This window comes from Mytilus edulis, chromosome 12 (genome assembly GCF_963676685.1).
Source record: "Mytilus edulis chromosome 12, xbMytEdul2.2, whole genome shotgun sequence".
NCBI classification, from domain to species: Eukaryota; Metazoa; Mollusca; class Bivalvia; order Mytilida; family Mytilidae; genus Mytilus; species Mytilus edulis.
Window position 1 is genome coordinate 76825362 of NC_092355.1, and position 13849 is coordinate 76839210.

At 32.3% G+C, this 13849-nt stretch overlaps 1 protein-coding gene and 1 long non-coding RNA gene across 2 annotated transcripts in view; one reads left to right on the plus strand and one right to left on the minus strand.

Moving 5' to 3' along the window:
* Window positions 1-13849, minus strand: part of LOC139497852 (uncharacterized) — an 81454-nt gene that overhangs the window by 36335 nt on the left and 31270 nt on the right. Inside the window, exons 4-6 of the mRNA XM_071286092.1 lie at window positions 9120-9380; window positions 7280-7735; window positions 6185-6336 (exon numbers count right to left, since the gene is read on the minus strand). Of these exons, the coding sequence (XP_071142193.1) occupies window positions 6185-6336; window positions 7280-7735; window positions 9120-9380 (869 nt within the window). The remainder of the gene's footprint in view (window positions 1-6184; window positions 6337-7279; window positions 7736-9119; window positions 9381-13849) is intronic.
* On the plus strand, window positions 80-4144 carry LOC139499139 (uncharacterized). Its single transcript, XR_011658123.1, has 3 exons — window positions 80-234; window positions 2536-2693; window positions 3877-4144. It is a non-coding gene; the product is annotated as an uncharacterized lncRNA (long non-coding RNA).

Here is a 13849-nt window from a genome sequence, read left to right on the forward strand (position 1 = left end):
GCAATTGTATGTTCCATATTGACGCGCTTTTGTGATGACGATAATAACATCAACGGCAAAATTTGAGACAACAGTATATCAGCCGGGAAGGATAGGATACAGAAATACAGCAGAGGAAATATCGGTTTACCAGCCACTTGCAGAAATTCTTAAAGTTACAGAAAGAGACGATTGTTACGACAAGTCAGAGATGGCGGATCCTTTTCGAATCATCTACGGATTGCTATTGTTCATGTATGTTTAAAAGTCAAATGTAGGCTATGTCTTCTTCCATCACAAGTTTTATTTCGTGAGCATCCTGTCAGATCATATATTTTGCCGGAATCAACATTCTGTATACTGTGTCAACAGAATACAGAATGTTGATTCTGTATTCTGTTGACACAACATTCTATATTCTGTTGACATTTATACAAAAACAATGTCTTTCCCTTCAAGAATTTAGTTCAAATTTATGTGGTTCATAAGGGAACAGAACATTCGATTTACATATATATATATATATATATATTTGTTTATAAAAAAAGATGCCGTATTATTGCCAACGACACAACAACAACAGCAACAACATATATTTTATTTGCCAATCATGGCACCCAAAATGAGCGGAATAATCACAACTCTCCACAACAGATCAGATGACCAGAAATTAACAAATATAGGTCACCATACGGCCATCAATAATGAGCAAAGCCATATCGCATAGTCAGCTAAAAAAGGCAACAAAATGACAAATGGCAACGAATTCAAACAAGCAAACTAACGTTCTAATCATGTACAAAAATGAACGAACAATGAATATGTAACACACCAACAAACAACAACCACTGAATTACAGGCTCCTGACTTCGGACAGGAACATATATACAGAATGTGATGAGGTTAAACATGCTAGGGTCTTCCCCCTAAACCTGGAACAGAGTTGTTACAGTACTACATAACAACAAACTATAAAATTCAGTTGAAAAAGGCTTATTTAACTTTAAATAACAGATGAATGCAAATAGAAATACATCTCAGTAACAAAAACATAATGGACGTTACCGTTACTCAACAAAAAAGGTCACTAAATACAGATCTGAGAGTACTTGCAGTTACTGACAGCTAGTTCAAAGCCACTAACAACTAATAACAAAAATCATGCATCTAACTTCAAAGACTTAGTTCATAGTTTTTTTTATACTTCTGTTGATTATATTTAATCTTAGTTTTTTCATTCTGTTAAAAAGAGATTAAATAACAGACACAATGTTCAACAAATTTGTTTAAAGATGGCAAATTTGTGTTACATTCGTTTAATTTATAATAATACACACAAACTAAAGAGACAGAAAGACAAAGTTTGTCTCCAACGACAAGCAAGAATAAACCAAGAAACAGAAAACAGACAATTTTCCAATGTCCTATTTGGCTGGCTTTCATATTATTCCCATTGTTGTTATAAAGTAGACAAAAGCAATGAAGAATCGATAATAGTGTGGTGCTTGAATATGAAGAAAAGAGAATAACAGGCAAAATTAATAATAAAAAGTGAAAAATGATATAGAATATTACAGAATACAGAAATGAAGAAACCACTTCCAGACCAGACCCTTTTATAAGTTGCACATTTTTTTTATTTTTTTTTGCCTTTTAAATCTTTCTGTTTGGACACCATATTGGTCCGACACCCCAATAGCCTGACGCCCTATTAGTCCGACGACCCATTGGACCGACACACGAATACTAGTAATCCGACACATAATTATTGAGCAATACTTTGTATGAATAATATTTATATTTTAAGAGGTTAATCCCCATAGTTTAAAATGATCCTACTGAGATTCCTCAAAATAATAACATATTAGAGTACATGTACTAAAAATTTGCTTAATGTCCAGTGGCAAATATTACATGCATGTTCAAAACAATTGTTAAATAAGTTCAATAGGTAAGTCCTGTAAAAGATGTCATCTGGGGTGAAAGAAGGTCAATGAAACTTGGACTGCCACTGGACAACGAAAGCATATTGAAGGTGGACAGGAATTTGCCCTGCTGCATATTCAGACAAAAGGCCACCGACGGCCTCTCAAAGAGTTGTTGCAATAGTTATTAACCTGCAGAGATCATGGCACTCTCTTTCTATACATGCTATATGAGGCATCCAATTAAAGGTGACCAATCTTACATTTGTTGAAAATTAAACATCCCGCACAATTTTACTACCAATGGTTTTACTGTTTTTACTGTATCACATAAACATTATCCGTTGTGATGACTGACTTGCACTTCTGGTGACATTTTCTTAGTGAGAATGTGTTCACATATGGAACATATCTTGTCCTTATGTCCCACGTAAGTGTCATCAATAACTCCTGAACCACTTTACAGAATTTTGTAAATCATCGATACAAACTTTATCTCATGATGTATTTTTTCAAAGGACAATTTACAAAGTGTTACGTCCATAATTAATACCATAACATGCATGTTGGGAAAAACAACTTTTTATAAATGCATGCAAAGTATTTGATGCAGTATGATCTATTGTTATAGGTATCTAAAAATGGATCCCACCAGAACACAAAGACTAAGTCTATGAGGAAAATAAAGTTTTAGATCAACGACTAAAAATTGTCATGAACAGATAAAATATGAGATAGAGATAGCACTGGTATGAAAGGTGACAGTAGAACATTGAAATAATTTGAAAGGTAGGTATATATATAGTTTTACACTCAATTATGATTTTTTCAAAGTAAGTATTTGCAGTTATTCCTATAATTTTATTTCAATATCATGAAATGTTGTAGTGTGTTCATATGACAACAAACCAACAACGAGCAAGTTCAAAAAAATAAAGAGTAGAAATACAATTCTTCAACAATTGAAATATATCATTAAAGTTAACAAAGAAGTCTACGGGAAGTACATATCCGTACACACAACTTCTCATTTAACTGTTTCACAGATTGCATTGATATTGTGCTCGAATAATCAGATTATATTAATACATATGTGTTTTGTTGCCGATCCAAAGATGTCAGAGTGTTACAGCAGGACATAGTTGAACTTAGGAACCTAAAGGAAATATAAACAAAGATCTCCTTCTCTGTAACCGAATAACAGATTTAAAAGATAGTATTTTATTATAAAGAGAATTTCCACTGGTACTAATAATGAAAAAATTCACAAAAAGAATACTTTTATTTAATTTTTAAACTATTGCATATGTATAAAATGATAAAAAGTTGTAGGATTGTCACTAAGACAACTATCAACCAAATTTGAGACGATGTGAATTTGAACAATAATATACAACTGTGCAGACTTCAACAATGAGAAAACCCATACTGTATTGTCGGCTACAAAAGACCATGACATAAACAATATATGAAACAATTTAATTCAGAAAAATTAACGACCTAATTTATAACAAAACAAATTAAAAATGTTAAAAGTGCAGCCCGTATTGAAAACATGGATATTTGCCATGAACCCAGACTTGGGACGCTAAAATTCTTCTCCAAATCGTATAAGATCAGGCCATGAAGTCATACAAAATTTTCTCAGTGCCCGGAGAAAAAAAATCGTGGTCGAAAATTGAAATCCAGCATTTTGATTGGTTGATTTGTTGATTTTGGAGTTTGCGTAAATAACTGACTCGAAAGTTTAATGACTTCAAGGCCAGTTTTCAAGTAGGTAAATCAAACATTGTTCCATTTTTTTTCTTTCATTTTTCTCCCTGTATAATATAAACCTTGTATAATTAACGTTATACCACCTTTAGCAATGCATGTACACTGATTCACATTATGTCATGGTTGACCTATGTTTAATCTTATTATTGGACTTTAACAAAATGATAAATGTTATAATCCACTTTTTCCTTTCCAGAAACAAGTTGGCAAAGATATATATCACATGCATAGGAAGAGCAATGGAAAATAACATTGAAGCAGAATTATGAAACAGTTATTAAAAAAAACCATTAAATTTAGAGAGAGAAAAACATTTTTTTTTACTTTTTAATGCTGTTCATTCTTAAGATTACTGTTTATTGTATTTCAATGGAAGTTATTGCAGTTGATAAGAAGATAGAACAAAAATTTGAGTTCTTCAGCTTGTTTTATTCAGTCAGTAAAAATTAATTTTGAAAAGCAAACCATATATGTTCAAAAATCAAAAAGGTTAATTATGTACCAAATGACCTCCGTCAGACATTTATCAGTCTGTTGGAAATCTTTCTTTAAATTTTTATGCTTGTTTTACAAAATGTACTTTTGTTTGTATGTCTGTAAGATTCAAATCAATCAGAGATTTCTGAGGAACTACAAACCAAAAGTTTCTGAAAGTCATCAGTCCTCATGTGAATATGCTATACTGAGTAATGTAGTTCTCACCCTTTCAACTCCCCGTTAACGGGATGCCTAAATACTGAAGCACTAAATTTCATATATTCTTTTCGTAAAATACGCTCTGCAGTTTTATAGGAAAGAGTACAAGAGTTATGCATACATGTATTTAAGTTACTATTCACAATACACTCATTACAAGTGAATGAAATTGCAGCATGATTAATGTATACAAAAAAAAAAGAGAAATCTGTCAATAAATGTGTTAAACCATTAAAAATCTTACATTGAGCATATGATTGGAAATTTACTTATGAGAAGTTAGACTAAAAAAAGTGGTCGTATTCTGAATATTCGCTCAGCTCACAGTAAAAGGAGAAAAACATACACTGTTCAGTCTGAAGGTACCTGTTCATGTAGGGGGACATGTCTTATAGCAGATTCTCTCCTTGTGGTGAACTAGCATGTTAAAAAGGAACTCAGTGCATTATTGGTCTAGTTCTGTACAAAATATGTTAATTACATTGTATTTATATCTGAGTATCATGTCCTCTTCCTGCACTTAACTTGCCACTGGATCACATAACATCAATCCATCCACCCATCTTCTCAAAAGTAATATATCGAGTTCCAATGTTCAATATGTTCTGATTTGACTGAAGCAAGATATAAATACATGTAATATGGTATTGTCAAATAGAAGTATTAATAAGTATTAAAAACATAAACCTTGTAGACCACACAAGATGCAATTCTGACAATAAATATGACAAAGCCAGAATATTTAAAAAAAAACTAAAGTAACTGTCGAAGAGCTGGATCTAAAGCTGAACCACTTCAGGACAACAAAAATCAGAGAAATAAAAAAAAAATAACGAAAACATTAACATGTCACGATAAAGAAAATAAATGGAAATGGGGTAAGTGTCAAAGAGAACAATTAACCCACCCCAAATATACAAAACAACTAGGCATCACTATACAGATACAGTCTGATTTAAAAAGTGTTATAATGAAACAGTACTGAAGAAATTAGTAACGAAACACTACTTACGAAATCAGTACTGAATCATTACTGACGAAATCAGTACTGTCAAAATCAGTACTGAAACAGTACTGTCAAAATCAGAACTGAAACAGTACTGTCAAAATCAGTACTGAAACAGTACTGACAAAATCAGTACTAAAACAGTACTGTCAAAATCAGTACTAAAACAGTACTGTCAAAATCAGTACTGAAACAGTACTGACAAAATCAGAACTGAAACAGTACTGTCAAAATCAGTACTGAAACAGTACTGACAAAATCAGTACTAAAACAGTACTGTCAAAATCAGTACTAAAACAGTACTGTCAAAATCAGTACTGAAACAGTACTGACAAAATCAGTACTGATTTCATTGAAAGTATAACATTATAAGTTTTCAGTCTTTCCTAACAGTACTGATATGCACGAGGGTAGAAATGTACCAAAAAAGTATAGGTAAATTATTGGTAGTGTACAATTTTATTACTCCAGGCATATATTAAACATCACTGTGTGCATACATTCTAACTTTTAAAGATGTTTTTTGCTAATGTGACATGTCCAAATGTCGCTAACGTTACTCATTTTCGTCTCCGTCACGTTAGCAACATGAAAGTAGGAGACAGAACACAATACTGTAAAATCTGCCATAAACTTATTCCACTCTTCATACAAAATGTATTTTTGTACCCGTACGAAAATACAAAAAGAACTTATATTGATATACTAGTAATTCCTCTTAAACATAATAAACTAGTCCCTTTAAAACAAGAACAAACAATAGCTGTGTTTGATTTTTTTAGAATTTGTAAACATCACATACCTTGTCTTTTTCCGAGGTCACAGCATCTTTCCATGTACCAACAATAACTACTGGCGGATTATTATCACACAAAGGTGTCTTGTCAGATGTACTATTTTCCTCTTCCTGTCTGCTGTAACAATGTATCGAGTCAATCCAGAGTCGGAATAAAGCTACAAAGTTAAAGTACAATGATTTCATTTAATAATCTATCCAAGTGGAATGAAGTTTGCCAGTTTTTAGTTATTATAGCAACGAAAGTTTAAAGATATATATGATATATAAATATCGTAAACCAATTTGTCACAACGACAGCAAACCGGATTTATTAACATTTATTTGTGTCCTGGCAATATCACATGAACCATTATTGATGAATGGTGAAAGTGAAAATCGTCAATATCAAATTTGACCTCCATTTTGTCATCAGTATCAACATATTAAAATTTGAAAAGCTTAGATTGAATGGTTCATGAGTAAATGCAATAAAGTGAATGGAAACGCCATTTTACGATCTTTCAAGAACCATAACTCCTGAACGGTAAAAGTCAAAATCGTCATTATTGAACTTGACCTCCATTTTGTCATCAGTAACAACATATTAAAATTTGGGAAGCTTTGGTAGAACAGTAACTGTTCATGCGTAAATGCACGGACACGACTGGAAAAACCATTTTTCAATCTTCCAAGAACCATAACTCCTGAACCGTAAAAGTCAAAATCGCCATTATTGAACTTGACCTTCATTTAGTTGTCAGTAACAACATATTAAAATTTTAAAAGCTTTGGTTGAACGGTTCATGAGTTAATGCACGGACAACATTTGATTGCCGCCCGCCCGCCCGTCTGACCGCCCGGCCGCCCGCAGTACATCCCCAAATCAATAACCGACATTTTTGTCACAAAAATCCGGTTAAAAATTACAAAATGAACAACAACTGAAGTAATGGCATAATATATAATATTTCTTGCAACACCCGCCAATAACAAGCAGTATGAAAATTACACATGAGGATACGATAGAATAAGCTAATGATGCGTTGTTTTAAACAATTTAAAAAAATTATTATTTGTGTAAATGAAATATAAATGTAAGAAAAAAATATGAAAAATTACCTTGGGCATTAGGATTATCAGCTTCATTGAGTTTTGTAACTACAAGATAAATTGCATTTTGGGACATAAAGGTTTGATGGGTGTGGTAAAATTCTTCATCGCCTGCAAAATCCCACAGCAAAAATGTAGCATACTCCTCTTTGTCATGTACATCAACTTTAGACTTAGCGGATAGCATAGTTTCAAAATCTCTAGCTGCTTGATCAGAGGATTTGTTTGACTGCTGGGGAGCAACTGGACGTTTTGCTGGAGGTTCTAATTTGGGTTCAGCTGCTTCTAGAGGTTTCATTATTTCAGGTTGCATGGATACAGTCTCTGATTTCCTTGCTTTATCAACAGATGTTGTTGGTGTGTTAATGTGGGATTCTACTGGTTCTTGATGTGGTCTTTTGTCCTTAAGTTTTCCAACATATTCTTTAAAAAGTCTTGCATGAGTTTGAGTTTCTTCATAATTTTCTATGATAAGAGAATGAAAATATTAGTTTTTGTCTGATATTCTGTGCAAGAAGAAATGAGAAAAAGATGAAGATAAAGGTATGAAATAACCATTAATCACGGCGAAAGATTCCAAAGAAATATTCAAATTCTTTAATTGGAAAACAAAATGACACCGTGATAAAAGAAAATGAAAAACGACCGAAGGACAAACAACAGTAAAGAAAACACAACTTAGAAAATTAGACTGATGAACACACATCCCAGGTGCTGCGGAAGGGTAAGCAGATCTTGCTCAATATATGCTAACTGGTATGATGCTTATGTTAGTACAAACGATGTGAAAGGTATAATATGGTAGGTCAAAGTTGAATGGCCATGTTGATTGGACAACAGAGTCAGCATATCTATTTAATCATATCCCTAAAAAACGTTGGTTTAAATTTTGACATCTCAAAGAAATTTTCTAAGGGGTAAAATGATCTTACAAGAGTGCATACACTAAAATGTCTAGCCCGAATTATATGGAAGTAATTGCTTCCAATGTGTCGCATACCAGAAAGGAACTGCACATATTGACCATCTGAGAAAGAGACATTTATATCAGGAATAATCAAAGTTGGTAACAGTACTTAGGGTTTGATGAAGTTTAGGTCACACGATTCGTGTCTGACTGAAATGTATATCTTACAACAAAACTGTACAAAACTAAAACTAGAGGCTCTTAAGAGCCTGTATCGCTCACCTGATTCTACTTGGGTTTTTGAAATCATATAAAAAAATAAAATTTGGCTAAAAGTAACAACACTTGGCCAGCACCTCATAAGGAAAGGAACATTCATGCTATGTTTGATTTCATTCAGTTCAGTGGTTCATTAGTAGAAGACTTTTGTATGCATTTCTCATAGGGTCCTATGTTAAACTAAGTCCCTCCACTGGCGGCCATTTTGGATGTTGCAATGACAACAAAGTAACAACACTTGATCAGCATCTCATTAGGAACATTCATGCTATGTTTGGTTTCATTCCATTCAGTGGTTCACTAAAAGAAGACATTTGTATGTATTTCCCATAGGGTCCTATGTTAAACTAAGTCCCCCACTGGCGGCCATCTTGGATGATGGATTGGCTACAAAGTAACAACACTTGGTCAGCATCTCATAAGGAACATTCATGCCATGTTTGGTTTCATTCCATTCAGTGGTTCTCTAGAAGAAGTTCAAAATGTAAAAAGTTAACGACAACAACGGACAACGGACGCCAAGTGATGAGAAAGGCTCACTTGTCCCTTCGGGCAAGGTGAGCTAAAAAATAAATAGATATATGCAAGACTATACCATCAGACCATTATGATCATTATATCAGATAAGGACAAACCATTTTTTTTTAATTATCAACACCATACCATCTAATTTATTCCATATACCATCATCAGACTTCAATTTGCATTTAATTTTGTGAATTTCTATTCCATTTGTATTGGTAACTTCTGCAAATTCTTCACCAAACAATCGTCTAATCAATGAAGTCTTTCCTGCACCTTGTTTCCCAACAACTACTAAACGTATGTCTCTCTTTTTCTCAGATCCTGACTCAAGTAATTTGAGGTACACATCAATAGATCTTTTGTCAGCCATTAATTTTATTTCAGTTGGAACCATATCATCTGCAACGATATTTTTTCATAAGTAGATTTTTTTGAATAAAGAAGAATATCATAACTTTACTCTATTTAATTACGAATAACTTTTCTTTTGAGTGCCTGTTTTCATTGTATGTTAAGTTTAGTTAGAATCTGTAGTTTCAATTGAAAGACAACAGTCATGAGACATTCCAAAATTTATATTTTATTTTATATTATATAGACGTACGGACGGACATACAGATGGACATGAGTAACACTTAATGCCCCCTCCGCTGTGATTAGGGCATACAACTCATAACAAATTAGACAGCTATACAAGTAGCGCAAGATTATAAATGAGCCATAGGGCATATCAAAACCTGAACACATCAGAAAAATATATCCCACTTTCGTGTGGTCAGTAAAATAGGATGTAAATAAAGCAAATATTGGCAGAAAATAATATTTATTGAATCCTCGGGTGTTAGGATTGCCCAAAGAAAGACCTCCCTGCGATTGGTCTTTCATTTGACCAATCAAGACACCCCTCGGTGTGTTATACTTCAAGAAAAACCTTAAAAGTTTTTAATATGCCCTATGGCTCATTTATAATGTGTAATAAAACTCACTAATTAAACTAGATATATAAACATTAAAAGTCATTGCCCAGTTTAAATAGAAATATTACTGTGTATGTAACTGCATGAAGCAATACACTAATGAATTGTTATATGGTGTATGAAAAACACAGGTCACTTTGTAAGTAATGTATTGTATTTACTTTATTTATGAAAGGCGGATCTTCAGGTGTCAGGATTGCCCAAAGAAAGACCTCCCTGCGGTTGGTCTTTCATTTGACCAATCAAGACACCCTTTGGTGTGTTATACTTCAAGAAAAACCTTAAAGTATGCTGATTATCTATAACTTAAGTGAATATGAAAAGTCAATTAAGTGTAGCCTATTTGTTGTTTAAAGTTCCAAAAGTTTCAAATTTTGTTTATTTAGTACTATATAGTTTTGTAATGAATTTTTAGTGAAAAAATATAACAATATTTTTAAATAAGAATTCACAGAATAATGTGTGTTATGAATATAATATATAGGTAACATTTTCAAAATTCAAACCAAATATTTAGATAGGAATTTGGTTTGAATTTTGAAAATAGCAACCCTCTGCTGACTCTACATATAAGTACTGAGTTGAACATATTACACTTATATTTAAAACAAAAAGCACCCTTAAATGCATGTTTCTATATTTATTTATTTTAGATAAATTATTTTAAGATTTCTAAGCGCTAAATTAGTCTTCTCGTCACTTATTAGTGCGACCCCATGGCAGGGGCATAAAAAAAAACTTAAAAGGATTCTACCTACATGTAGCACTAGAGACAAAATCTGTTAATATCATCAATACCTGGTATAATTATAAGAATATATATGTATATAAGGTGAATTACGTCAGTTTAAATCGCAGGGTTCTATTCATTCAATTACTTAACCTTTGTCAAAATTATTATTTTTTTTTTACTCATCAAACTGCTATTTATTTGGGATGTTTGAATACAAAGCCTCTGTTGTAATTACTTTACCGTTGTCAAATTCGAAATATTATACCAGCTAAGATCGGTCAGTGCTGTTAATTTGGAATGTATTTCCATGCAGTCTTTGTTGTAACATCTTTACTGTCGTCACTTTCGAAATTTTAGAAAGGTACCAGTTCATATCGCACATTACTATTTTTAAAGAAGCATATCTATGCAGTCATTGTTGTAAATACCTATATAACCTACTTCATTTTTGAAATTTTAGAATAAGACAAGCATTTTTGTGTTCGGTTTCAATGTATAAAATTCAAGATTGTTATAGTTAAATCAGAATAGACTGATACGATTCATTTAACATCATAATCATAATCATACTGATGATGGATATCTGTTATCTGAAATAATTATAGATGTATAGATAATTCCATTTAAAGTTTCCTTTTTTTATTATTGTTATTGTTTTGTACACTTTTTAGGTGTTTATATAATTTATCTATTGTGTACATGTATCTTTACTTCTAACGATCCAGTGCCCTTGTAAAAAAGAGCATTGACTAATATTCAGACGTGTTATATATATATAAGGTGTACACATATTAATTCATGAAAAAGTGTAACAACTAGAAAGTTCACCAGAAGGGCAATGGTACATTTTTATCCTTGACACTTTCTTTGGAGCTTGCTACTTTTTACAATGTGCATGTTGAATTATCTTTTTGTTGCAACATACCAGTATTAAACATTATACCATGTAAAATTAAGAAAACAAAAGTTGCTGTTGCTATATATATGTCGTGTACATTTTATTATTTTGTACAGGTTATTACTTGTACAAAATTTTCATACAAGTAATTACTCGTATGATGCCACCATACAGGTTATTACTTGTATAAATATAATTGTACAAGTAATAACCTGTACAAATTTTGTGGAGAAAAAGATAATAACTTGTACAACTCACTATATTTCGTATTTTTTGAAATCTATATTGTGTTTGTTTTTCTGATCTTATTTTCAAGTGTTTATCAGAATTATTTTTGAAATGTTAGAAGTTTACAGATGAACGAAGGACGCAAAGTAATAATAGAAGCTAACGTGTTAGCATAAATGTTTGCACAAGACAAGGAAGCATGACATCTTGAATTACACAATAAATTCATTTTTTTTTGTATTTACATTTGCCTGTTTTACAGCCAACCCGACAGCTGCAGTGAACATGACCTTGGACACCACTTAAAGAAAGCAATTGTACTGCTTTTCTGATGTTAACCTCTGTGTTCTCTTGTATGTCCAATATTGTCATTTCCTTTCTCTGAATCTTTTCAATTCGATTTCGAATCATTAGACTGATCACGATTCCAACTTTTGTACCTATTTTATATCCATTTTCTGCAATATCAAGCACAACATCTTTGATGTTTTTACAGTCCATCGGACCACGGTCTACTCTTTGTACTGGTATTATGACATAGTCTCCGACTTTTAAATCTTTTAATCTTTTTTTGGAAGAAGACAACATCTCATCGGCCTGTATTTGTTGTCCTGACAGGGCTCGTTTTCTCGCACGTATTGTTTTGAAATTTGTGTCTGTGTCAACATCAGTTTCAGTGCTCGTACTAGTTAAAACATTGATTTTAGAATTTTTGGCCAGATTAATTTCGGTTTCAGAGTTTGTGTCCAGATTGGTTTCAGTTTCAGTGTTTGTGTCCATATCAGTTTCCATTTCAGTGTTTATCTCCAGATCTCTTTCCGTTTCTGATAGTCAATAAGGTCTACTTGACAACAGGAATTAAAGTCTGTAGAAGTGATAGGACGAACAACTAATTTTGTGGTTTCAGTACGACTTTTCTTCAAAATACACTGTTCACACATCTGAATGAAAATTCTGATAATTTATCTGCTGATATTGGCAAATTGTTTTATTTTAACTCCTTATATGTCTTGTGGATGCCTCCATGGCCAATTCCAGGATGTGAAGTTCTAATCAACTGATGAAGTTCTTCTACTGATAAATATTAAACAATTTCGTCACCTTTGCGAATGAGTTTTTCAATGCCTGCTACACTCAAAACATCATATTGCCTTAAGAAATATCTTTGTAGAGCAGACTTTTTGGAACTTAATTTTGCTTCCTTTACATTCCCAATAGTCTCTCTGTATCTTTCACGTGTAATTATTGAATTATTAGAAGATTTATTGTCATCACACAATTTAATTATTTCATCATGAAATTTCTTTTCTATACTGTTTTCCACCTTAACACTTTATTTTGACTACTTAAATGAACTGTTTTGTTCATATATTTGATATATTTATTTTCACATATTGAGAGTTTATACCTTTAGGCAAAGTAATGAATTATATGTTAAAATGGAAACAATTTGTTATAAACTTCAAATAAGCCAAGGTAAAATAATGATTTGTACAAGTTATTACCTTTTTCTCCAAAAAATTTGTACAGGTTATTACTTGTACAATTATATTTATACAAGTAATAACCTGTATGATGGCATCATACAAGTAATTACTTGTATGAAAATTTTGTACAAGTAATAACCTGTACAAAATAATAACATGTACATGACATATATATATATCAGATATGAACAGCAAAAAACACATAGATGACGACAAGTACGACTATCTACGCCCTGATGAAACCTGCACAGCCGGTCGATTTTACTTGCTCCCAAAACTTCACACTTTTAAGAAAGAATTCTTTGAAGACCAATAGTATCTGCAAATGGCCATCCAACCGAAAAAAATATCTGAATTCGTGGATTACCATCTTAGAAAACATGTTAGAACAATGCCATCTTACATTCAAGATACAACCAAAATGACACCTTCTTTTGCCAACATTTTCATGGGGAGTCTCGAAGAACGCATCCTTTCGAATGTACCATACAAACCTTTGTCTTGGCTCCGTTATATTGATAACATCGACATCAAATGGAACGAAA